The 26288-nt window shown below is 66.4% G+C and overlaps 1 protein-coding gene across 1 annotated transcript; it reads left to right on the top strand.

Moving 5' to 3' along the window:
• The first annotated feature begins 18497 nt into the window (after positions 1-18497).
• Positions 18498-25357, top strand: ENPP7 (ectonucleotide pyrophosphatase/phosphodiesterase 7). Its single transcript, XM_045835918.1, has 7 exons — positions 18498-18750; positions 19991-20136; positions 21517-22143; positions 22867-23122; positions 23272-23331; positions 23712-23796; positions 24855-25357. Exons 1-6 carry the CDS (start codon positions 18498-18500, stop codon positions 23777-23779), a joined length of 1410 nt encoding a protein of 469 aa, XP_045691874.1. The 3' UTR covers positions 23780-23796; positions 24855-25357.
• The last annotated feature ends 931 nt before the right edge of the window (positions 25358-26288 follow it).

The following is a 26288-nucleotide window of genomic DNA, read 5'->3' on the forward strand; positions in this document are numbered from 1 at the left end:
GGGGTTGTATCGCCCACGGGAAGGAGCGGAGGGCCGACGCCCGCCCCAGCGTGGGTGAACCTCGGACACACCCTCGTGAGGGACAGAAGCCGACACAAAAGACCACGTTGGGCCTCATTTCATTTCTGTGGACCGTCCAGGAGGGGCTGGGGGAGCAGCGACCGCCTGCCCATAGCGCCAGCTTCCTTCCGAGCAGGGGAAGGGTTTCGGAAACAGAGTTGCAGGCTGCACGGCGTTGCGGACGTATGAACGGCTCACCTTAAGATGGTGAGTCTTGGCCCTGGCTGGCGTAGCTCAGTGGATTGAGCGCGGGCTTCGAACCAAAGCATCGCAGGTTCGATTCCCAGTCAGGGCACATGCCTGGGTTGCAGGCCACAGTCCCCAGCAACTGCACATTGATGTTTCTCTCTCTCCCTCTCTCTCTCTCTCTCTCTCTCTATCTCTATCTCTTTCTCTCTCTCCCTTCCCTCTCTAAAAATAAAATCTAAAAAAAAAAAAAATATTGTGAGTCTTACGTTACGAGACTCTCACCCCAGGGACAACACCCACCTGCCTCCCAGATTCACACACTGCGTTCTGGAGCGCGCCGATGAAACCCACGCGGACTTCGGTTTTGTATTGTTACGGAAGCAGCTGTGCTCAGGTGGGAAAACGAAGCGAATTTCTGCCACACTGGATGCGCGTGCGGGAATGGCCGTCACAAACCAAGCCCGGGACACGGGCGCGGCCACCCCCCCGGAGGGGCGGAGGCTCGCAGGACACGGGGGTGCTGACCCAAATTCATCTTCCCGCCTGTCCTCCTGGGCTCTGACTACTGGTGGCTGCCGCACTGTGACCGACCCCGGTGACGACCCCTACCACCACCACCCTTTTCCTGAAGAAATCATTCGCCCGCAGCCCTGGTCGGTGTGGCTCAGTGGATTTGGAGCCGGCAAACCAAAGGGCCACCGGTTCCATTCCCAGTCAGGGCACGTGCCTGGGTTGTGGGCCGGGTCCCCAGTAGGGGGCGCATGAGAGGCAACCACATGATGTTGTTTCCTCCTTTCTGCATCCCTTCCCCTCTGTCTAAAAGTGAATAAATAAAAGCTAAAAAAGAAAAGAAAAGGAAGGAATCATTCACCTTTCCCTGGGGGGCAAGGGCTGGGGGCACTCGCATCTGCCCGGGATGGAAACTTTCACCGCGACCGACCTCAGGGACCCGCAGCCTCCTCCGTTGGGGGCCCTGCAAGGAGTGTCCAAAGGGGGATTCCGGGCCAGCTGGATTCTGACGCAGGGCTCCCGGGGAACCACGTGGGAAAGGCTGCGCAACGTCACAGCGTCGGCGGAGGCGAGTCTCTACCTGCTCCCGGGGGCCACCAGTGCGGGCCCCACCCTAGAGCCCGCCCTTCTCGCCTGTGTTCATGGGAGACTGCGCTCCAGGAGGGGCTGCGGCTGAGGGGCGGAGCCTCGCCTGGGCGGGGCTCCAGCGGCACTCACTCCAGCAAGCCCTGCCCTCTCCTCCTGCTGCCGCCCAGCGGCCTTGAGAACCGCAGCACAGCGGAAGGGTTCGCGCACAGACCGCCCCTGGGTCTGAGAGCCCACGGCAGACCCAGCCCTGCCTGGGGCCTCCGGCCAGCACCTCTGGGTGGAGCTACAAAGGGTGGGGGAGTTATGTGCACCTCCCTGGCCCCCCAGAACCTTTGGGAAGGCACCTGCGGTCCCCACGGGTCTAGGGGTGCAGACAGGGACAATGGTAACGAAAAGGCAGCCCATGCAGTGGCGTGGATTTCTGTTTTGTTTTGCTTCAGGCAGAGATCACCTCACGGGCGTGGGACGGGAAGGGACGGCACTCATCCCCCACGGACCAGGTGTGCCCTCCTCGGTGACCCCGGCTGGGCTCACGGGCCCTGCTGTGACCTGGCCAGGAAAGGCCACCGTGAGCGGCGTGCAATTCTTCCGACTCATCACCTACACTCGGGCAAACAGTCCATACAGGTTTTTCGTGGCGGCTGTGGCTTCCTCTTTGCCTGGGTCACGCGCACGTCAGCCTCAGCGTGGACCGAGACTGAGCCACCGAGACAACCAGAGCCACCAAGAAGGGCTCGCAGGGCGTCCGTGCAGCCGGCCGCGGGACCGGCAGATGGGAGCGCGCCCGAGCCACCGGGGGCAGACAGAAGGTTGCGGAGACGTCCTCCAGCGGCGGCCGCCGGGCTTGTTGGCAGCTAATGAGCCCTAATTAACATGTCGATGGGGCTGTGCACTGTTTACATTTGGAACCTTTTCGCGGGGAAGGTTGCTGCTGGTGTTGGGTTAATGGTGTGCAGGTTGGACCGGGGGCCTCAGGGCAGCGGAGGGGGAGGGGCTGCTTCCATCCCCGCCACGGCCTGTCCCACCGGGAAGGGCACTGTGACCGCAGGGCGGGCCTCCCGCTCCCGGCCTCCTGCCCGCGGCCAGCCGCAAACACTTGCCCAGCCGGGACTCCAGTGCACCCCTCGCCCTTCTGCCTGCCTTCCTGTGCTCACGTGACGCGCGGCCCAAGCCCCGAGCCGTCCTCCTCCCCTCCCGGTCACTCATCTGTCCTAGCACCTGCCTCCAGTCCACCCCTCCTCCAGGGGGATCTGGGAAGGAGGCTCCCAAGGGACCAGCCACTCGGACAGGTCCCCTGCGGAGGAGCTGAGGACAGAGGCACCAGAACCAAGTGAAACCTCGGCGCCTGGGCCTGCTGAGGGCACACAGGGCCCCACTGAAACGTCGCAGGCGTCTTGGGGGACGCTGGGCACCTGCAGTCACCCCGGAGAGGAGTTACTTCCCGAGTCCCGTGGTGACTCAGGAGCAGGCTGGAGAAAAAGGGCATGATTGGGGGGGGGGGCCCGGTGTCCGGGGTACCTCCTTGGGGACCACCACGGGCTTCCACAGCCGGCTCCCATGTGCCTTCCTCCCCACGAGCCCCCCGGAACGCCCTCCGGCCTGCCTGCCGACCCTGCATGCTGGGCGTCTCGCTGCTGAGGACACGCGACCGTGAGGGGATGGGCTGGCTCTGGGGCCGCGGAGAACACAGGCCTGCCTCCGGACCCGGGGTCCCCAAAGCCACGTGGCCCTGGCTGGCATGGCTCAGTGGACTGCCCGCTGGCCTGCGCACCCAAAGGTCACCGGTTTGATTCCCGGGCAGGGCAGGCGCCTGGGCTGCGGGCCCGTCCCCATGTCCCCAGTTCAGGGCACGTGAGGGGCAAACCGACCGATGTTTCTCTCGCACACTGATGTCTCCCTCCTTTCCTCCCTCCCTTCCCCTCTTCCTAAAACAACATGTTTTAACGTTGTGAGGCTGACCACAAGCGCCCCAAGAGTGAATGAACCCTACAGTACCACGGAGACTTTTCCGGTGCTTCCAGGGCTTGGGGCTGAAGCTAAAGGGACTGTCACCTTTCAGCAGGGACCGGGGACACGTGCGTCTGGAGGGGGCAAGGCCGCGGGAGGGCTGAACTGGGGGGGTCGAGGGCTTCGTCCCTGCCCGTGGCCACGCCTCCGAGCCACTCCGTGACCAGCCCCCTCCACACGGGAACACAGCGGTCGTGGAATGTGCAGCCACCACCTGGGTCTCACTGTGCGCCCGGAAGTCCCCTGTCAGCCCCGGGAGGAAGGCGCTGTCGTGGCGTCCCTTTCCAGGTGGGGAAAGCGCGGCCTGGCGCTGTTTTGCGAGGGACCTGGCCAGGGGGAGGGGCCGGGCCCGGGGGGAGGGGCCAGTGGGACTTGAACACAGCCAGTCTGGCCTACGGTCCCCCGTGGCCCCGGTGCCGGTGTGAGCAAGAGTCAAAGGATGTCTTGTTTTTTCCTGGCGCAGCAGCTTCTCGTTGCTGTTGCTTTTTTAATTTCCTGCTTTCCCCCACGAAGCCTCTGTGCCCGCCCTCTCGGACACGTCCCCTCGGCCCAGGGGCACGGGCCTGGAGAGTCCGGGCCCGCAGCCCACCCCCACCCACCAGCCCCCTGCGTCCACAGCTGCAGACAGGAGGCAGGCGCCCAGGAGGGGCGGTGGGAGCGGCCGGGGGGGGGGGGGCCTGGCTCCTTTCTCTGAACGAAACGCCACTTTCCCATTAAAGGGCAAATGTTTACCTCAACACGTTGAGTGGAATGAGACTCAAAAAAAAGATTTCTAGCTGGTTGGATGCAGGGCGGGGACGAGGTCCGATCCGGAGCTCGGGGCCGTGGCCCGGGCAGAGCCAGGGGCGGACATGGACGGCTGTGGCCGAGGGCGCCCGAATCTCCGTCTGAGTCCGGCAGGGCGACGCCGCGAGCCGCGGGCCAGGGCTCTGCTCCCTGGAAATGAGCGGGTGGGCCTGAGCGCTCAGAGACACTCATCCCAGACGACACCCCCTGCACAGCGGGCAGGACAGGAGGCGCCCGGCGCTGACACGCTCCCCGCTCCCCTCCTCCCCTCCCGGAGGCCGCCAGCACCTCCCGCACCTGCTCCTGGGAACCCTGGCCCCGCCCAACCCGTCAGGGACCCGGAGCCCCACCTCCCGGGTCTAAAGTGACTTTGGGCAAGTCACTCGGTCACAGGGGTCTCGGCGACCTGGTCTGACAGCGAGGGACCTGGACAGACCTGTCTCCGCGGTGGTGCCCGGCTCTGACACGCTGGGCGGGCCTCCACCCCGGGGCCAGGCCGAACCCGCGCACCGAACCCTGCCGTGGGGAATGGGCTGCGGGAACCGAACCGGTGCCGGGACCCAGCCCTCCCTGGCTGGTGGCCTCCCTCTCTCCTCCCCCTGCCTCTCTCCCCGGCTGCATCCTCCCACTCCCTTCTCCCACGGCTGGCCCGTTCTCAGGAGCAGGCACGCACCAGGGGCCTGTGGCCGCGGAGCTCGGAGAGTGTGCGTGCAGTGGTGGGGGGAGGGGTGACCAGGCCGCGAGGCGCCCCCCCTCGGTCGCCCAGCTCGCATGGCGGCCTGCCTGCGGGTACAGAGACGAGGGGCAGGGTTTAGCAGGCGGGCAGCCTCACGCGCGGGGAGCCATCCGCCTCCGCAGGCTGCGCCCCTCGTCATTTAACAGCTCCCGGGCGCCGCTCCGGGCCCGGCAGACGCAGACGCAGACGCAGTGCAGGGGTGTTTGCTGAGGGCCCAGTCGAGCAAAGATTTTGTGCGTGTTCACGTGACGGCTCTCGGTGACGTGGGGGGAGGCCTGGGGAGCGAGCACGTGCCGTGAAATGAGCAGGAGGTACGGAGGGGTCCCTGCAAGCGGCACGCAGACCCGCCCGGCGAGGGCTCCGCCCCAGGCCGCCCCAAGGACAGAGGCTGTGTACCCCTCCGCCTGCCCCGCGGCCCGCAGGAATGGGCGTGGCTCCAGGGAAGGCTGGCGTGAGCAAGACGCGAGGCCGTGACCCATTTCACAACTCCAAAGGGGAGCGAGCCGTGAGCGCACGCCACCAGGCCGGCTGATGTGGGTCTCCAGCGGGGTCCCCAGGAGCACCAGACGGTCAGGGTTCGGGTGCTCAGGCCCCACCCAAGACCCTCCAGGATCAGACCCTCTGGGGCGGGCCGCTCCCACTCCTGAGGCCCCGAGACCCACCGCATGCCCTGGACTCAGGGCAGGGGTGCGGGGGCCTTGGGAGGGCGGGGCTGTGGGCGGGGTCTGGGGTGGGGAACCTGGCTGTGGTGGCCCCTGCACTGGCCTGTGCCCTTCAGGGACGTGTTACCCGGCCTGCTCCCCAGGGCCTGCCGTCCGGCTTTCCCAGGGGAGAGGGTCTGGTTCTCCTCGGGCTCAAGACCAGCAGCCCGGGCAGGGAGGCCCCACCTGCCCCACCTGGCTCCCCTCTGGGCCCCCCACACCCCACCTCTGGGCCTCCCCCACTCCCCAGGGCCTGTGACGGCGCCCCCCCAAGGGACGGCCCCCCACCCCGGAAGCCGAGCCTTCTGCAGCGCCTGCCCTCCCAGGTCAGGTTGGGGGAGAAAGTCTGTGGGGGGGTGGCGGGGCCCAAGGTCAAGGGGAGCCCAGGAAATGACACAACGCCCCGCCCCCCTCCCCTGAGGCTTCTCACCAGAGAGGGCTCCCTCCCGCTGGACGAGTGTGAGAGGGAGAGAGACGTTTCCCCCTCCCCATGAGAAAAAGGGGGTGATGGATGTCCCCCTTATTTGTGGAGGGGCCTGAAGTGAGGGGACAGGGCATGGGGAAGGGGACGAGGCTCGGGGAGGGGCAGGAAGGGGTGATGGGAAGGGCAGGGCAGGGGGACAGGGGTGGGCGGAGGGGGAGGGTGGGCAGTCAGGGTGGTGGGGGCTGACGCAGCGCCCACGGGGCCACAGGCGCAGAAAGGGGGTCCCCGAGCCAAGTCACCCCCTGCCTGCAGACCCCTCGCCATCCGGAGTCCTCAGCCATGGCCGTGAGGCAGAGCACAGGGCCGGGCTGGCGATGGCCACCAGGCTCAGCCGCACAGGCAGGAAAGGCCCGGCGGCGGCGGTGGCGGCAGACACCAGAGACTGGCCACCGCTCCGGTCGGACGCGGCGCCCTGGGCCCCCAGCTGGCCGCGGGAGGACCGCTGGTGGGTGGGCAGGGGGCCCTGCTGAGCCCTGAGCCACACTCGGCCGCAGTCCTGAGTGACCTTTGGAAGGCAACCTTGACCGGTCACAGGCTCCCCACTGGCCCTGCTGCCAGCCCGGCCAGTGCAGTCCCTGCACCCGCCCCCCCCCACCACTGCAAACGCAGGGACTTCCTCTGCAGGACGGCCCCGCCCCGCCCTGCCCCCCACCCACCGGGAACAGTGTGAGGGGCGGGACCAGCAGCCGCTGGCACCCGTGACTGCGAAGGTTTCCTTTGTAACTGGGTAAAAAGAAGAAGATATTTTTGGCTTCTCATTGTCAACACAGGAACACACCACGGTACATTCTCCCAGAATCCTCGGGCCTCCGGCTGCCAGCCGCCTGGGCAGGACACCCAAGGCCTCGAACCCGTTGCACCCGGCGGCCCCTCCTGCACCCCCTCGGCCACAGGAGAGTCTCCCCCCCCGCCCCGCCCTCCGCCCCGTCTGGTGAGAAGCCGCGCTGCCCCCAGCCGGGTGCCTCAGCCTCTGCGGCCCTCACCCCGGGGCCCTTCCTGCGCTGCTGCCCGTCGAGGACGGCGGGGCACAGCCCGCACTCATCGTCCGCCTGCCCCGAGGTCTCTCGGTGTCCCTCGTCTGCTGCGGGTGGCCCGGCTCCCGGGGTGTGCCGCACTCTCCACCCGGGCACCCCGGGGCCTGGGGCATCCCTCCAGCTCTGTGAGCACAGGCCATGTGCCGGCTGCTGAGAGGGGGCTGCGCACCCCAGACCAGCGCGGGGCCCCGAGTCCCGGGGGCCAAGGGGACCCCCCAGGACGCAAGCAGGCCTGGGCCAAAGCCTCCCCTGGGCCTCATCCCAATTTAGCCCCAGGTGGACGAGAAGCGTCCCACCAGGGGCTCGGAGCAGATGGGGCAGGCTCCGGCCCCCTGCCCAGCCCGCCACCTGTCCTGACAGTCAGCCGCTCGGCCCGGGCGGCCCCTCCTCCTGCAGCACCATCTGCCGGCCTGCCTGGCCCTCCGCCCGCCCGGCTGCACCAGGGCCCCCGGGAGGGGGTGCGGCAGGAGCCGGAGCCAGGCCTCGCTGGCTCCCACCAGCCCCATCTGGCACCCCTGCAGGCAAGGGGACGGTGGGAGCCTGGCCAGGGCACCGCCAAGGGCAGGGCCACCCCCTTCGGCCCAGGGGAAGGCAGAGGAGGAAGGCCTAGGGAGCGGGAGGTTCGGCCTTGTCTGGGCATCCCCGCTGGCAAGGCCGTGACCGCCAGCCCTCCTCCAGGCCCCCCCCCGCCGACTCTGATCGCTCCTCCCTGGCTGGCAGCCCCTCGGGGCCCCTGGGTGCTGTTCTGCACGCTCACCCAACACGGGACCCCCAGGGCCTGAGAAGGAAGTCACCCCATGCAGGGCCCCAGGGCAGGCTGGTGAAGGAGCGGGGACGCCAGGAGCCCAGCTCCTCCTCGGGGGCCCAGCAGCCAGGTTTAGACCCTGCGCTGCCGCCCCAAGGCCCCCCACCATTTGCTCAGAAGGAAGCCGGTGCCGAGGTGATGGCCTGCCTTTGGGGGCCCACCTACGGCCCAATGCAGCACAGGCCCCTGGGAGACAGCAGCTGCACCCACCACCCACGTAGGCCGGAGTGTGCTGGCCAATGTGGGCAAACGCACCCGGAGGGGTCAGGGTGACCCCATGAGACCCCAGCCTCCCGCTGCTGCCTCGGGTCCCCCTGGCTCGTGGAACCGCCCCGCCCCACCCTGGCCCCTCCTCCTACGCAGCACCTGGAGGACCAGCTGGCTCCTCCCGAAGCCGGGCAGGGAGGAGGGTGCCCCCTCCACCCACATGAACCCGCACACGGGGTCTCCCAGCTCTCTGCTGCAGGGTCAGCCCTCGGGTGTGGCTGGGCCCTTCCCACAGGCGGTCAGCCCCATCTGCTCCCGCAGGCCCCCACTCTCCAATCTGCGCTGGGCAGCCTGCAAGTCTGCACCCAGCAAAGAGGGTGCCCGGGGGCCAGGGCCTCCCAAGGTTGCTGCGCCCCCACCCTCTCCCAGCAAGCAAGCAGACAAACAGAGCCTCACCCCACCCCTCACCCCAGCACGACCCTCCTGCGGGCCCCCCCAGGAAGAGAGGGGTGCCTCCCTGCCCGGCCGGGAACCTCAATGCCCGGAGCACCCACCCACTCGGTCCGCCCTCCAGTGACACCCAACTGTCCCCCCAGCCTCGGTCCTACAGTGCCCTGGTTGCGGGGGCGGGTACAGACGCCCAAGAAATCATCTGCTCTCCTGTAGGCGCAGAGCCCAGGCCCTGACCCAGGGCAGCGGGTGGGGGAGGAGGGAGCCCCGGAGCCCAGGCGGCTTCAGCAGCCTCTGTCCTCCCTGGGCTCCCCCGGGCCTGGCGGGAGGGTGTGGGACTAGGTGAGGACACATTGTGGGAGACCCCAAGCACCTCTGAGACCAGAGCTGGCAGATTCGTGGCTGGACGGCGCCACCTGGTGGGCACACTGCAGACTGCAAGAGCCAGACCGGGGTTTGACTCCCGGCCCCAAACTTGCGCCCCGGGTGTCCTTCCCTTTGCCCAGCAGGGCTCGCGGGAGGAGATCTGAACCCCGGCCCTCTGTCCCAGCTCTGCTCACACACGGCTGATGACCAGAGCGCCCAGCCGAGGAAGGAAAGTAGCCCCCAAGGAAAGGGCTTCTCTTCCTGGAGCCCCCACCCCACGGCGGGCACGCCCATCACCCTCTGTCCCAGCAAGTCCCCCTCCCGCCTGTCACTGGTCTGACCGAACTGCGGGCCGCTGTCTCCGGGTGGGGGGCAGCTCAGGAGTCCCCGGCCCAAGTCGAGCGTGAAGAGAAGAGAGGGTGCATTTGGCTGGGACAGACGAAACGTGTAACACAGGCAAGTTCATGGAAAAGGGCGGGTGGACAAAACCTCCCCGGAACCCCCGCCCCCGGGGAGCGCCTGGGGCCCCGGGCCCTGCTTTGCACACCGCTGCTGATTAGACGAGAGGCATCGAGGGTGTCCCTGTTGCAACCGTGTCCCAGGGCCAGCCCCCGCCCCAACCTGCAAGGCCGGGGAATAAGGGTGGCCTCTCTTTATCGGAGAATTCGAGCTACTCGTCACGGAGGGCCGCCCCCATTAGGAGACCGCCACTGGGCAAGCTCTTCCGAAACGGTCACTCCTCTCCCGGCCGTGGACAGACGGGCCCGTCGACCAGCTGAGCACCTCAGTGTGTCCCCCCCGGAAACAGACCTGCCCCCGAAGGCTTCTGGCAAAGGATGAGCCCACATCAGACTTCCAGTTCCAGGAAACGGGGGGAACATGGCCCGGGAGGAGGCGGCCGGGTCCAGGGAGTGGGGCCAGCCCGCCGCGTGGCCGGATTCACCACGGGCAGCTCTTCCTCCTGCCGGCACGGAGCCGCTGACTGAGCGCCCTCTCGTCTTTCCGAGCCCGGTTTAGATGCGGCTGGCACACACCCTTCGCACGGACAGAGTGCTTTCTCCAGCCCCTGAAGGCCCATGCTTCCAGCACCTCCAGCGCCCCGAGAGCCAGACCCCCACGCTTCCCACGGCCAGGCCGGCTTCTCGGCTCCAAGCTCCGAGTGCCGGCCAGCGGGCACTGTGGAGGATGCCGGCCTGCAGTATCCATCTCGGCTGCGGATGCTTGTCGAAACACGCTAAAAACATACACAGAGACAACCAGGTCCTGTGGGGGAATAGGAACAGCAGGGCCACTCCTCACGTGGGGAGCGCCTCGTGTCCATACCCAAGCAGATTTTTATTGAGAAAACAGACTTAGTTTGTGGATTCACAGTCTGGCAGAAAAGATCAAAACATACAAACAACTTACAAAGGTGGGGGCAGCACTCCTGCTGAGATTCTGGGCAAGGTTTGTGGTCTTTAACACATGAAAGAGCTACAGGTTCCAAAAGTTTCCTGCCTGCGCTTTTAAATTCCAAGATAATAACATCCTCCAGCAAACAGATCTCACAGGATCTTGCATATTCTATGTCCCAGGCCTGATTACCCCGGGGGTCCGCCATTTCTGGTCTGGGCTGCCCCTGCAGGCCTGAGTTAACAGGGAAGACAGAGGCAGCCAGGAGACTTGGATTTCTCACATCCAAGAGCAAAGACTCAGGCTTTGACACAGCCAAAAGGGGCAGGGGTCGATGTCCATCACCCCTTCATTTCCACAGCCCTGTGAGTCTTGTCCCTGTCATTCCTTCGTGAACGCGTCTGTCTTAGATTCAGTCTCTATCCAAGAGAATTGTTACCCAGCCCCGGCTGGCGTAGCTCAGTGGATTGAGCTCGGGCTGCGAACCAAAGTGTCACAGGTTCCATTCCCAGTCAGGGCACATGCCTGGGTTGCAGGCCACAGCCCCCAGCAGCCGCACATTGATGTTTCTCTCTCTCTTTCTTTCTGCCTCCCTTCCCTCTCTAAATATAAATAAATAAAATATTAAAAAAAAAAAAGAGAGAATTGTTACCCGTCATTGACTGCCGTTCAAGCATGAGGAATGAGGCATATGAACAGGCAGCGTTCATGGCAGGGAAGTAAGTTCTTGTCTCCTTCAGTGGCTCCTGGTCTGGAGGTCTCTCACTCAGCCTAAGTCACGGGGGGTTACAGCTTCCTGAGAGCAGGCAGCGAGGCCCTGCGTCCTCCCGGCCCCACAGTTGGGAGCATACGGTGGTCAGATTTCCGTCCACGTCCCGAGCCCCTCGACAGCAGCGCCTAGGGCCCCCCTTCCTAGGCCGCCCACCTTCACAGTGTAGGTGCCAGGCACGTGTCTGCGGAACAGCACCCGCCCCCCCCAGAAGCGGGGCGGGCTGAGACACAGCAGGCTCCCGGGGTCCCGCTCCCCGGCCGCGGCGCGGTGGCCAGGCTAAGGGTGCTAACTGTGTGGGCACAAGTCCTCAGGAAGGGCCGGGGGCTGGGCGGGAGGACATCCACGCTCCCCCCAGCCCCCATCAGACGGGGGTGGGGGGGGCGGGTCCTGGTGGCCTGGAGTGCAAGTTCTTCCATCCATGCACGGCCCCGCTCCGCCCCCCACGCACCGGCAGGGGTCGCCAGGCATCCTGCTGGTTCGGCCACTTGGTGGTGAGGGGAGGGCCGGCGGGGAGGGTGCTGCGGGACCTCGTACGGCGATCACCTGCCCGAGGACCTTCCCCGCACAGAAGGGACATTGTCCCTGGGCCCAGATGGGGGCGATGAGCTGGGAGGGACAAGTGACAAGCTGACAGTGACAAGCTGACTGTCCCTTATCCACCCAGCGTGGCCAAAGGTAGTCCCTTATCCATCCAGACACGGCCCCTCTCCATTATCTCGACTCGAACCCATCCAGGCAGCGATAAAATAGACAGCTGCGGAGATAGCAGGTCCTCCTCCCGCCTCACGGGGGGCCATCCCGTGACAGCGCCCCAATAAACAGCGCCGTTATCAGCCATCTTCCTGCCACCCCGCCAGCCACCTTCGTACCTCCCAGGGCCGTGGCCCCTGCCCCACCAAAAGGTCAGGCGCTTCCCAGAAGCCAGCAGAGGGACCAAAGACAGAGAGACCCCAGTCGCAGCCCTGCGGCCCGGCCCCCGGCTGCCACCAGCCCCGGTCCTCCGGCCCGGCAGAGCTCAGCCTCTGGAGCCCCAGGAGAGAAGCGTCCGCACCAACGCACGCAGGACCCACCCTCTGGGGAGACTCCAGGCCCGGGTCCTGAGCTCCCCTGCAGACCGTGGCTGGCGGCCGGGACCCAGCTGGGCGGAGGCCCAGGAAGATAACAGCAAGAACAGTCCAACCCGAAACGGGGAAGCGGCAAGGGACCATGACAGGGTGGGGTTGAAGGGACAGGACCTGAGGGACGAGCTGTGCGGGGACAAGGGGCCTGACGATGATCTGACCTGCAGGAGGGGTGGTGGCGTGAGCCGTGGGCTCCCTCCTGGTGGGGGGACGGGGGTCACCCAAACACAGGACAGAGATCCCACAGGAGGGAGGGCCCCGGGGCGCCCGGTCACCGTGTGAGGGACGCAGACCCACAGGCTCACAGCTGCAGAGAAGGTGACAAGGGTTTCAGCAGAAGACACAAAGCTAACGGGGACCCCCTCCGGGGGGCGGGGGTGGGGGCACGGCTGGCCCTCCCTCCGGTGTGCTGAGGACCGAGGCACACGGAGACAGGACCGGGCTCTACAAACCTCAGTGCATGAATCTCGGGGAAACGGAGATATTTTCCCGAGTGAGAGATCGAGGAGCCACGCTGGCAAATGCGGAGGCTGCGTCCCTCAGGGCTGAGACGCTGGGCCCCCCATCACCCCTCTCCCCTGCCTGCACACATACCCTTCCGTGTCTCTGAGCCTCCCCACCAGGCCCGGCGCCCACTTTCTCCTTTCTCCCCGGTGGTGCTCGAGCCCACGGACCCCGGGGACCAGTCCGCAGCGGCCACGGGGACGGGTCACCCTGCAGGGCCCTCCCTCACCCTCGGACACGTGCCTGCTCTTTGAGACAAACCATCCCCCTCACCCAGAGCCCACGGCCCCGGCCCTCCCACCACCCCCCATCCCGGAGTTGGACCCACAGGACCCTGCACCGGAGGGAGGACGCTGAGGACGGAAATCGTTCCCTGTGTCACCCGCACGCAACGCACGATCCTGTTAAAATATTAATCCTCACTCAGCCGGCCGCAGGCGGAGCGGCTGGGGAGATAAGGTCCCCGAGAGTCGTAAAAACCAGGGCAACTGATAAGCAGACTTCGCGCTACTGAACCCTCTGAACCCTCGGGTCGGCCCCGATCCCCGGGTCAACCGTCAGCAGGCCCCGGGGTCGGGGCGGGGGTGTTCATGGGGGGAGGGGGTCTCCTAACCTCTCCAGGAGAGAGGGGGGAGGCTGAGCCTGTCATCTCCACTGTCCCCGCAGTGGCCCTCTGGGAGGAACCCCCGTCCTTGGGACAGCCCTGACTGGAGCCCCCCACCACCACTGCCCTCCCGAGGGTGTCCAGCCCCGGGCTGCGTTGGGGGTGGGGGGTGGGGAGGTGTCGCTGCTGCAGACTGAAGGAGAAGCCAGTCGGTGGGGGGCGCGGCCATGGCAGGGCCCCGCTAATGCCCGGCGCCCCCCACACAGGCTCTCATCCGGGCGTTCCGGGATCGGTAAACCGCCTACTGTGCGCTGGGCCCTGTGCCTGCAGGTGACCATACAGTGTCCCCCACCCCCAGCCTCGCGGGAGACACAGAGGCCTGTGCGTGCCGTGTGTCCGAACCAGGCTGTGAGAGAGAACAGGGGCGCTGACGGGGAGGCTGGCGCGGCCCTGTCCCCAGCAGACACCGGCACAGGGCTGGGCGGGCTGGGTCTTCGCAGCCCCAGTCCCACGTGTGGCTCAGCCGCATCGGTCACGTGTGCCTGTACACGTAGCAACCCCCCCGGCCGCTGCCGGGGCCGAGGAGGCCTCTGGGTCCCGTCCCGTGGGGCCCCGAGGACCCCCCGAGCGAGAAAAGCAGCAGGCGAGCAGCTGCGTGCTTCCCACTACACCCGGGAGGCGTGGCCCCGGGACCTGACCCACCCTGGAGCGGAGGTGGTCTGCCCGGGACGCCGCACCAGGGAGGGGCCGGCCCTGCCTCCCGCCTCAGGGCCCGGACTCAGCTGGGGAGCCCACGGCTTCAGGGACAGCTGGAGTGGCGACTTGCACACGTGTCACCGACACCCCAGCGGCCAGGAACCCGCCCAGCACCCAGCACCCAGCACCCAGCTCCTGGTCCCAAAGACCTCCAGCGAAAGGAGCCGGGGCCCCTGGGGGAAGGGCCGGCTGGGGCAGAGAGCGGGCGAGAGGAGCCCGGGGTGCCCTGAAGCGCCAGGAAGCAGGGAACCAGAGGACGAGGCCGAGTCAAAGGGGCGTGGGAGCCCCTGAGAGCGCCCGGCGGCCAGGGCGGGGCGGCTGGAGCAACCCACAAACAAAGCAGCGCTGGGCTGCAGCCCCGAGCTTGGAACAAACAGCCCCGGGTCCGGCCTGACGGACGTGACTGAACAGATCGGTATACTCGGAGAAGACGCACATCCTGACGAATTCCCGATGATTCCCACGCATGCCCTGCCCCCAGGACCTGGAGCGGGACCGCCCCCTCCCCGAGCACACACTGACCTGCCTTCCAAAAAGCAGAGCGTGGACAGGGGAGGGAGGGAAGAGGGACATTACAGGGGAGAAGGCTGGCAGCCGTCGCCTCGGCCAGGGGACCGAGGTCACCACCGCGACAGTGACGAACCATAGTGACGGCTCGTGCCCTGCTGGGCTGTGATGGAAGGGCGCCTGATCCCGGGGAAGGGAGGTCCCCGCAAGGACCCCAGACTGATCGAGAGAAAGCCACCAGATACTCCCAACCGAGGGACAGTCTGCAAAATGCCTGGCCCCCGCTCCTCCAAACCGCCCGTGTCATCAACACAAGGCCACTCTGGGAAAAGGTCGCAGCCAAGACAAACGCAAGAAGTAGTGACTCAGCGGAACAGGGATCCCGGAGTGGAGCGAGGGCAGCGGCCGCGCCGGGAGGGGACCTGAGCTCACGCTCACTTCTCGGCGGTGGCTCGCCCACTCAGCTGGTGGCGTGGTGCTGTCCGTGCGGCCCCGGGGGCATACGGGAACCCTCTGTCTTTGCAGTTTGTCCCTGAACCTGAAGCTGTTCTAACGTGGCTTATATTTTTTAATGTTTTGCCTAATCAGGAAGTACCACGGGTATTTGCATAAAGCTCCCCTCTATGTATTCATTCACCTGACCCACGTGTGCCGAGCGTGCACCCTGGGCTGGCACTGCGCTGGGCTCGGGGGTCGGCAGGGAGCGGCCTGGCCGGCCCTGCGGGCTCAGGGAGCCTCGGGCTGCCTCCCACCCGAAGAGAGGCCAGCGTGCAAGAGAGTGCAGAAAGCCACGAGGGGAAATATACGTGATGAAAGTCTAGAGAAAAGAGGTGCCAGACCCACACCTTCAAAAAGACGCCCAGCGAAGTCCACAAAGGGCCGGAGCGGGCCGACCCTCCGCCCGTCACAGGAGAGGATGAGCGTTTGCAGTGGGGCAGGGCGAGGAAATCGGGGCCTGGGAAACGTCCTCGCCTCTCTGACTTAGTATTGTAGGATCTCGCTGCACACCCACTAAGCCGCCCAAAAGGAATAAAAACATAAAACCTAACGAAGGTAGTGGGGCGGAGGAAGCACATCAGGACAATTACTCCCGAGAGCACGCTGCCGGTGGGAACGCCCAGTCCCCCTCCAGGTAGGAGTCCCGAGGAAATACAGTGCGTGTAAAAGAAAAAAGCCAGCCCTGGCTGGCGTAGCTCAGTGGATTCAGCGCGGGCTGCGAACCAAAGTGTTGCAGGTTCGATTCCCAGTCAGGGCACATGCCTGGGTTGCAGGCCATGACCCCCAGCAGCTGCACATTGATGTTTCTCTCTCTCTCTCTCTCCCTCCCTTCCCTCTCTAAAAAATAAATAAATAAAACCTTAGAGAGAGAGAGAGAGAGAGAGAGAGAGAGAGAGAGAAAAGCCAGTGGTACCGAGATAGCCACAGCTGCGCTATTAGAAAGAAGAAAGAAAAACCCAACAGCCCCAAAGCCCACAATCGGATCCTAAATGGCAGTAAACCCATGGCGTCTAGACATGGTTCCAAGGGAAGGACCGGAGCCCGGGTTCAAGTCCCAGCTGCTCCACTCGCTGAGCGACCGTCCACGGCTCCCTGCCTCAAACTCCCCACGCGTGAGGGAGGGTGTCACTAACTCCTACCCTCAAGAGCTCCTGCTGGAAGGCGATCGTGGGTAAAGGCGGCGTTTGCGCTACGGCACCAGGGGGCAAAGGGGACCTGATGGAGGCTGAGCTAAGGAGCCCCGAGCAGAGCCGGACACACCTTCCCTGCGACCCAGGCTGGACCTGGGCACGCGGGAGGGTGAGCAGGAGGCATCCCCAGGTCCGATGGGCCCGAAGGGGCAGGGCAGGGACAGAACCGGGTCGCTCACCGCGCCCCACACGCACCTGCCCAAGACCAGCTCCGCCTCACCCCTGGACCACCGGGGCAGCCCCTCCCTCGTCCCCAGGGCCCCTCCGGCCAAAACCCAGCAGCCATCCCCCTATTGTCGCCTCTGCCTGCGTGCGTCCCGCTGAGGGCGACGCAAACCCCAACACTGCGCTGACTCTCGCCATGGGGCTGCGCCGGGCCGAGCTGTCCTGGGCTTTCCTACGGGCCCTCCCCCAGCGCGGGGAGGTCGGGGGGCGGGGCGGGGCGGGGCGGGGGCCTCTGAGCTCCAGGCGGCAAAGCTGGGGAATGGAGGAGGTGGTTGTCACGTGACATTGTTCTTTGGCCCCCACTAGCCAGGATGTAGTCACATGGTGTGGCCTCACTGCGAGGAATGCTGGGAAATGTAGTCTTTATTCTTGGCAGCCATCTTGCTCCAGAGACAGTACATTTTACACTAGATTAAATTTTATTTTAGATATTAGATTTTATTAGCATCAAATCCAGGATCTTCCGTGACCCGCCTCCAGGCCTCAAGCTGGAGCATCCCCCTCCTCCACTCTGTTTCCAGTCTCCGCTCCTCTGGTGGCCTCCCCTCTGACCTCCTGGTCTTTGGGGACACCATCGCCCCAGCTGCTCAGACTTGAATTGGACGTCCACCTGGATTGTTCCTTTTCCGTCTCCCCCACGAGCAATCTGGGGGAGGCCCCCAAATTCCCTTCCCCACTGCCACTCCCACAGCCCCCACCCTGGTCCGGGCCACCAGCGCCTCCCGCGGGGCCAGCAGGAGTCACCTCCGCGCCCAGCACCCAACATCCATTCCTTCCTCCTGCCGACCACCCTCTGAGCCTACAAACGGAGCCGCTAGTCCTTCAACTGTCAGATCCGTCGGTGCCACTGCCGCGCGGAAAAGCTCCCAGAACGAAGTACGCGGGACTGTGCGCCGCGGCTCTGGGGCCCCACGCCCTGCGCCACTGCTGCCAGCTCACCCGACCCCAGGACCCCGGCCCGGACCCCGGAATCTCCCTCTGGCCCCGCACCCTCTCGGGAGGCCCCGCCCCCACCTATCACGTGCTGTGCCCACAGCCCCACGGGACCCCCCATCTAGTCTCCCCGCTGCATTTGCTTTGGGTGACTCTTCCTGTCTCGCTTGTTTGCCGATTTCGTTGCGCGTGTGTCAGCGGCCAGTTGTGTCCCCTTCCCCGCCGGGTCCCCAGGACTGAGCCCCGTGCCTGGTACATGGGACGGGCTTCACCAGGCAGGTAGGATCATTATTAACCAGCGTCGCCCCAATGAATTTAATTTTCACAGAAAGGTTGGTAAAGGAGAGGCGGAGCCCCAGAGACAGGGCGAGAGAGGCACAGAGACAGCAACAGACAGAGCGGCGCACTGACCTCAGGCGCCCTCTTACACACTTTCCGGGACCCCCCTTAGCACAGGCCACAGGGGGGCGCCTCTTCTGACCACGGTGCTGGCCAAGTCCATCGAACGAGACTGCCCACACCCGTGTGCCGCTCCGAGGCCCCCCGGGGCCGAGGAGGGAGGTGCAGCAGCACCAGCCCGGGCGGCAGGGTGGTCCCGCCCGCCCTGTCCCAGGAGGCTGTTTGCCCCGGCAGGGCGGGAAGAGGCGGTCCCTGGGCTGCGGCGCCCCACGGACAAGGCCAACCCGGGACTGAGCTGTGGGCCCTGGGCTCCCGGACCCTGGCCCAGGCAGGCCGGAGGCCCCCATACCCCGAAGTCCGCCCGAATCCGGGGCTCTGGGGTCACAGTGAGCAGGGCACACGGCTGCCCCAGAGCCGGGGTGGGGACCAGGCCATCCGAGGGGGCGGACCCACCCTCCCCGGAAGGATGCACTGTGCTCAGGGGAGGAGCACAGTCAATAAAGGCAGGTGCTAGGTGAGGGCCGGGCCAGAGGTGGCCCAGGCCCAGGTGACACAGGTAACTGTAGTCTCATTTCCAAAGACGACCAGGACAAGGCCCGCCTGGGCGACCCTGGGACTTTGCTCTGCCCCCTGCAGGCGCGCGCCTGGTGCTGGTGCCTCCGGAGCAGCCGTCATGAGACCCTCGGCCATCCTCCTGGCTGTGGCTCTGGCCGCCGTCCTGGCTCCCGGGGCCGGGCTGCCCGTCGGCCAGCGGGGCCCCCGGAACAAGCTGCTCCTGGTGTCCTTCGACGGTTTCCGCTGGGACTACGACCAGGACGTGGAGACCCCCAACCTGGACGCCATGGCGCTTGACGGCGTGAAAGCCCGCTACATGACCCCCGCCTTCGTCACCATGACCAGCCCCTGCCACTTCACCCTGGTCACCGGTGAGTGTCGGCCTCGGGCGGGGCCTGGGGGTCGGTGGGGGGGCTGGACAACCAGGGGAACCGGGGCACGCACACTGCCCTGTCCCGTGGGGCACCGTGTGGGGACGAAGGCGAGACAGAGCCGGGCCCAGTGCACGGTCGCAGGCCTCCCCGTGGGCGAGACAGGTGGCGGGTAAAAGCCTGCAGGCAGTGGTCCCTTTTTAAACGGTGACCACAGACAGGTGACAACCCAGGAGGCCTTCTGGAGAAGGCGGATGTGGCCGGGACTCAGAAAGGCCCGAGGGTGAGTCTGAGGCTCCCGCAGTCTCGGGTGCTCAGCCCGCCCCGCCCCCGGCTGCCCGGGAACAGAACTCCTGACTGAGGCTGGGCCCGCCTCTCCCAGCCTCGGCCGCCCGGTGTTCCTCGGCTCGGGGCTGCGGCTCTGCCACCAGCGCCTCCGTCACGCGGCCGTCTCCCCGTGTCTCTCGTCCTTCTCTTATTAAAGCTTGTATCGATTTAGAAAGAGGAGAAGGGAGTGAGAGAGACAGGGAGAGAAACACCGACAGGTTGCCTCCTGCGCGCCCCGAACCGGGAGGCGGGTTGGGGGGCCCTGGCCGACACCCCAGCCACGGGCCCCGACCGGGGAATCTCTTCTTCTTGTAAGAAGCACGGTCACTGGGTTGAAGGCCCCCCACCCCGAAGGCCCTCCTCTTACGGTCGCCCACCACATCTGCGACCACCGTATTTGCAGACAAGACCACCACGTTCTGACACGCTGGGAGCCGTGGCTGTGCAGGGCGTGCAGACGGCTCGTCCCCGCGGGAGCGTCTGTGGCCTGAGCCCCTGACGGCCCGGCACACACCGATGTCGGCACCCGGCTGGCCTTTCTGCACATCACCATTTTACTTAACGTGTCACAAATGGGGGGGGGGGGGGGACACACACCTCACGGCCTCTCCTCCTGTATCTTCTGAACTCACATGTGTGAATTTAAAAAGACGCCTCACGGACCTCCGTTTGGCTTATTTCAGTGCCGGCCTGGGACGCTATTTCCTGGCCGGACAGTAACTCATTTCATTAGTCCCCTCCTGGGGGCCGCCCAGGTCGCGCCAGCCTTTGGCTAAAAGCAGCGAGGCTGCCGGTGCCCTGCACGCACTGAGCGGCAGGGTGTGGCGGGCTGCCGGGGCCGAGGGGGCGCGGGTGGAGGCCGTGTGTGCGACGACGCCTACCCCACGTCCCCTCTGCCACCCCCTCCCCCCAGGCAAGTACATCGAGAACCACGGCGTGGTCCACAACATGTTCTACAACACCACCAGCAAGGTCAAGCTGCCCTACCACGCCACGCTGGGCATCCAGAGGTGGTGGGACAACGGCAGCGTGCCCATCTGGATCACGGCCCAGAGGCAGGTAAAGCCGCCCCCACAGCCCCTCGGGCAGCAGCGGGGACGGGAGGGGAAAGGCCGTGACCGCGTGAGCCCCGAGGCAGGCCTGGCCCCGGCGCCGGGAGCCCTGGCACAGAGTCCAGGGAAGTGTGGCCCCGGGGTGGGAGGGTGCCAGGCGGTCAGCAGGACCTGCCGGCCGCTCCACAGCCCTGCCGGGTCCTCCCTGGAGCCCAGGGACCAGCAGGGCTGGCCCCCTCCGCCCGGCCGGAGAGAAACTGCACCTTCGGGCCCGTCGGTGCTGGAGAGGGAGCTGTACGGCGGACAGCACCCCCTGCGCAACACGGCAGAGAAGGGAACGAGGGGACAGCTCTGTCCCTCCCCCTCCTGCAGCTCCCCCAGGGCTGGGAGCTAAGTTCTCGGGACACAGACGCCATAGGAGGCGGGGTGTGCCGTCAGCCCAGGAATCCCACCACCCTGCAGCGTTCTGGGGGCTTCCTGGCCCCACACATGTGGCTGCCGGTCAGCCAGGTCAAGTGAAGGGCAGCACTCAGCCCTGACGCCCCAGCTCGGGAAGGGGCTGCCCGAGGCCGGGCTCAGGCCCAGAGGGAGCGGGAGCCGAGAACTCGGTCTGGGAGGCTGGCGGGCAGACGGGCACCTGTGGACAGACGGCTGCGCGGACGGGTGGCTCCGTAAGTGAAGCAGCAGGTGGTGGACGGAAGGACAGACGGACGCACGACCAGGGTGAAGGCTGGAAGGGGCCGGAGGTGGGCCGGGGCAGACGGGCAAGGACGCAGGCCTGGGTGTGGACACGGCGGCGAGAGGCCGGGCTGTGGCCAGGAAAGGGGGGTGGTGCTCCCCAGCCGCCTCGGCCTCAGGGCAGAGCCCCGGGGCCCTGAGGACTCTGCGTATCTGGGGACACTTGCCCATCCCTTATCTCCTCAGTGCTGAGTCCACTGCGCGCCCGCCCTGTCCTCTATAAAATCGTTATCGGCCCCAGATAAGAGCTGTGGAACACTTTTCAGAAAATAAAAAGGCTCGCCCTGGCTGGTGTGGCTCAGTGGACTGAGTGCCCACCTGTAAACCAAAGGGTCGCCGGTTCGATTCCCAGTCAGGGCACATGCCTGGGTTGCAGGCCAGGTCCCTGGTTGGGGGAGTATGGGAGGCAACTGGTTGATGTTTCCCCTTCCACTCCTCCTCCCTTCCCCTCTCTCAAAAAATAAATAGGTAAAATCTTGTAAAAACAATAGTAATAATAAAAAATAAAAAGGCCCGTGGTGGCGGTCGGGAGCAAGGATGGGTCAGGGCGCACACAGAGGCCGGGCCGGAGGGGCGGTGGGGCAGCAACCCCGGGTCACGCCCCGGGAGCGGGCCGGCAGCGTGAGGGTCAAGGCCGCCTCCCCCGCAGGGCCTGCGGACCGGCTCCTTCTTCTACCCCGGCGGGAACGTCACGTACCAGGGCACGGCCGTGACGCTGAGCCGGAAAGAGGGCATCCTGCACAACTACAAGAACGAGACGGAGTGGAGGGCCAACGTCGACACGGTGATGCGGTGGTTCACGGAGGAGGGCCTGGACCTGGTCACGCTCTACTTTGGGGAGCCGGACTCCACGGGCCACAGGTACGGCCCCGACTCCCAGCAGAGGAGGGACATGGTGAAGCAGGTGGACAGGACCGTGGGCTACCTGCGCGACGGCATCAGGCGCAGCGGCCTGGAGGACGGCCTCAACCTCATCGTCACGTCCGACCACGGCATGACCACCGTCCACAAGAAGGCCGGCGACCTGGTGGAGTTCCACAAGTTCCCCAACTTCACCTTCAAGGACATCGAGTTCGAGCTGCTGGACTACGGCCCCAACGGGATGCTGCTCCCCAAGGAGGGGCGGCTGGAGGCCGTCTACCAGGCCCTCAAGGACGCGCACCCCAGACTCCACGTCTACAAGAAGGAGTCCTTCCCCGAGTCCTTCCACTACGCCAACAACCCCAGGGTCACGCCCCTGGTCATGTACAGCGACCCCGGCTACGTCATCCATGGGGTGAGCTGAGCTGCCGGCGCAGGACGCGGGGCCAGGGCGGGCCCTGCCCCCGGGGGGCCGCTGGGGCTCCCCCTAGCCCTCTAAAAGGGCGCCCCAGTTTCTGGCTAGTCCCCGATTCGAGGGGCACTGACCACCCAAGGATCCCGGTCACCGCCATGCCCTGGGAGCGTGTGTGCATGTATGTGTGTGTACATGTTTGCGTGTGTGTGCACCAGTAGGGGGCAGTATGAGAAGATCAGCCACAAGAGTCACAGGGACGAGGCAGCTCAAGGAGCCGGGTCCCCCGCAGGCAGAGGGCCCAGGGAGTGCTGGAGGGGAGGCCAGACGGGAGAGGGGACCCAGGGAGAAAGTGCTGAGGAGGCAGGCAGTCAGGGGCGGGGGGAGAGGGGGGCACCGCCTGGGGGTGGCAACCTCTACCCCCCACCCCCATTTACTGGGTCCCCCGTTCATGTCCCCAGGTCTTTGGAGGGACTCTCCTGGGCCACTGATCCGTTAAGGCTCAGAGTCCGTGCCGTACCCAACCACCCCCCCTTCCCCCGCTTCCCCCCCTTCCCCCCTCCCCCCTTCTCTCCCTTCCTCCCCTTCCCCCCTTCCCCCCTTCCCCGGTGCGCACCCCTTTGGGAAGCCTCAGCCGGCTGGCTGCAGGCGTGACTGCGGAAAGGAGAGGGCGGGTGGGCGGAGCCTGCGTGCGCACTCCGACGCCCCGCCCCTGCCGCCCCGCAGAGGCTGAACGTGCAGTTCAACAACGGGGAGCACGGCTTCGACAACCAGCACACGGACATGAAGACCATCTTCCGGGCCGTGGGCCCCAGCTTCCGCAAGGGCCTGGAGGTGGAGCCCTTCGAGAGCGTCCACGTGTACGAGCTGCTGTGCCGCCTGCTGGGCATCGTGCCGGAGGCCAACGATGGGGCCCTCAGCACCCTGCTGCCTATGCTCACGCCCGAGGCCGGCGGCACCCCGTCACCCACACCCCACGCAGGTGAGGCGCTGCCCTGCGCCCGCCCCCACTCCGCCGCCGGGTGGCTGCAGGCGGAGGGGCCTGCACGCGGAGGGGGCTGCACCACTGGGGACCCGGCGCCCCTGCCAGCTGCAGGGGCTGCCCACTCTCTCCCTGTCCCTGGCTTCTAGGAACTTCGGGAGTCCCCGGCACGCTCTCGACGCCTGTCACCAGCGCAGGAGGGAGACCAGGTGGGCCTGGGCACGTGCAGGACAGAGACTGAGGGCCAGAGGGTGGGTGGTCTGCCCTGGGGATGGGCCTTTTGGGGTGACACCCCCTCCGGGCTCCTGGTCCCATGGAGCCTGGGCTCCCATGTGGTCACTTGGGGGGGTCCTTCCTGGAGTCATCTTCTGCCACCCTCCCCACTCCCAGCCCCTCCCCACCTGACCCACCTCAGGGGCAAAGGTCACCTGGGAACTGGATCTCAGTACGGCCTGTGTGCTGGGTCAGGGGAACAGAGGGGGTGCTGGGACATGAACTCGGGGGGCTCCTCGCCCACCCTCGAGGAAGGGGGGGAGTGACATGCCCCCACGTCCCCCCCTCACTGGGTCTCCCACCTTTCCTTCCCTAGGGCCCGCCCTCCTGCCCCTGACCACAGGGGTGCTGCTGGCTGCAGTGCTCCTGGCCAAGGCCGCGTAGTGCCCCCAGTGCGCAAGGTCAGAGCCCCAGGAGGTGGGGGGAGGGGGGGCCTGTTCGAGCCCCGTGGACCTGGGCCCTGCCCCACTGAGGAGGGTCCGTCTCAGACCTGGGCAGCCCCTTCCGGCCTCTCTCCTCAGGCCTGACAACCAGAGAACAATCTAGAAGCTGTCGTGGGGGCGGTGGGGGTGGCTGCAGGGTAGGGTTCCTGGAGCACTAGGGGAGTCAGCTTGTTGGACTCAGCTTGCGGAGGACAGGCCCCCCTCCGTCTGCCCTGCGATGTCCCAGCCTCTGCCCCAGGAGGAGCTGGTCATTCTTTCTAGCAGCGCCCGCGGGGGCCCGCTGCAGGCCGGGCTCCCACCTGGGCTCCGCGGGCACACAGCGGCCCAGAGCCCGGCCGGAGCCCCGGGGCTGCCGTTAGGGGGCAGGGGGAGCGAATAAGACTCAGGAGACAGAGGCGGCGAAGACTAGGCTGTAGGCGGGGCCGGGGGCCGGGTAGGGGGCTGCCTCTCTGAGGATGTGGGTTTGGGGTGAGCCCTGCACGATGAGGAGCCGGCCGGCCAGCCCTGGGGATGAGAGCCGGGGCAGGGGAGGGCAAGCGGGAGGCCCCGCGGTGGGGCTGGCTGTGGGGGCGCCTGACGAGAAAGAACCCGGATGTGCTCAGAGGCCGGGGGGGGGGGGGGGAGGCAGCGGGCAGCCCCAGCCGAGGTGACACGGGGGCGTGCCATGGTCTGACGCGGGAGGTTAAAGGAACAGAGGCCCTGGGCAGGAGCCCGGGGACAGGGCCGGGGCGGGCGGTTGGGAGGTCGCTCCGAGGTCGGGCCCAGCATCTCAGAGGCAGGGCGGGGAAGGGGCACAGCACACAGACTCCAGGGACCTTTCGGGTCTGGGTGGGGGGGACAGAGCCCCTCACCGAGATCCCGGGGGGTCGGGGGTGGCACCGCCGCCCCCGGAGAACAGATGGGTCACCGCACCGCTCCCTGCTCACCACTCCCCCGCCCCAAGTCCGTCACCTCCTCGCAGACCCGCCCTCGTGCCCCGTCCTCGTGCCCCGCCCAACCCGCAGCGGCTCTTGCAGGCCCACCGGGAAGCGTCAGAAGCCGCCAGGGAGGCCCGGAGCCCGCCCTCCTGCTGCGATGGACTGGACACCGCGGACCTGGTCTCCCGGCGGCCAGGGACCCCGCAGCCCCAGCCCATGCCGGTCGTCACGGGGCCGGCGGTGTGCCCCTGCCCGAGTCTGGGCTCTGCAGACACACGGGCTGGCTGGGGGGCGGTGCACCTCCCCGCCCGCATCCTTCTGGCCCTGCCCACCCCGCCCTCCCCCTCTGCCAGAGGGTTGGGTGCCGGTGCCCTGCCCTCCTGTCGGGGCCTCCAGTCTGGGAGGGGGGCCGGGGCGGGCAGGGCCGGCCTGTGCCCCTCGCGCTCTGGCCGGGAAGCACCCCGAGGGGAATAAAGGACAAGTCTGGTGGTCATGAGCCACCCTGGCCAGTGTGGGTGCCACTCTCTCTGACACCTGCCGCTTCCTCCCGTCCCACCCGGGGGCCCTGGTGTATGATAAGTTCCCAGTTGCTTGGATCGAAAACAAACCCATTCGTCCTGGTTGGGGGAGCGTGGGGTGGGGGGCGGGACGGGGGAGGAGGCCCTGGGTGGACCACCAGGGAGGGGCGGTGGGCGCGTGGGCTGTGTGTGAAAAGGAAAAGGGCCTGGGGGAAGGAAGGCTGTTCTTGGAACGATGGGAAACCGGCGTCTCTGAGCCACATTGTTCAGCCAAAAAAATAAAACAAAAAACCCACAGGTGAAAATATAGCAAATAGTCAACCGCCCTTGGTGCGGAAGGGGAGGGAAGGGCGTGTGTGTGTGTGTGTCCGGGGATAGAACGTGGCCCCGGAGAACTCTCAAGACAGCGCGGGCATTGCCTGGCTCCACAGGGGGGACCCGGTGGCCAGGCCAGGGGTGCTGTCAGGTCCAACCCGTGCAGGAGGGGGCGCACCCGCGCACACTGAGTCCGTGAGGGCTTGCCTGACGGCCAGTTCCCAGGTGGCTCTGCTGCTGCCACCTCGCACCGCTCTGGAATGAACTTATGAAAATGAGTGAGTGAGTGAGTGACCGCATGCATGCGTGAGTGAGTGAAAGAAGGAATGCATGAATGAATGAGTGAATAAATACATGAATGCATGAGTGAGTGAACGCATGAATGACGAAAGGGAGGAAGAAGACTGGTGGAGCCCAGCCTCCCCGTGTGACATTGGGGAGAGAACGGAGGGTGTCACACACCACTGGCTCGGATGGAGGTGGGAGGGGAGCTCGGGTATCTCCAAGTTCCAGCCTGGAGGCGCCGGGCCAGCCCATTCCAGCAGAGGGCTACGTGCTGACCCAGACGAGCCCCTTCTCCCCAGAGCCCAGCGAGCTCCTGACCCAGGTCCCCTCCCCTCCCCGGGCCCCCTCCGATCCGTTCCCAGCCTGTTCCCTCGTCTCAAGGCCCAGCAGCAGCGCTTGGCCCGGGGCCTCTTTG

This window comes from Phyllostomus hastatus, unplaced genomic scaffold (assembly GCF_019186645.2).
Source record: "Phyllostomus hastatus isolate PE091 unplaced genomic scaffold, TTU_PhHast_1.1 phas_contig_210, whole genome shotgun sequence".
Lineage (NCBI taxonomy): Eukaryota > Metazoa > Chordata > Mammalia > Chiroptera > Phyllostomidae > Phyllostomus > Phyllostomus hastatus.

Coding starts and splice junctions, on each gene's coding strand:
- ENPP7 (XM_045835918.1), top strand. CDS start 18,498: ATGAGACCCTCGGCCATCCTCCTGGCTGTGGCTCTGGCCGCCGTCCTG. Junction 20,137..21,516: donor GGATCACGGCCCAGAGGCAG/GTAAAGCCGCCC, acceptor CCTCCCCCGCAG/GGCCTGCGGACCGGCTCCTT. Junction 22,144..22,866: donor CCGGCTACGTCATCCATGGG/GTGAGCTGAGCT, acceptor GCCGCCCCGCAG/AGGCTGAACGTGCAGTTCAA.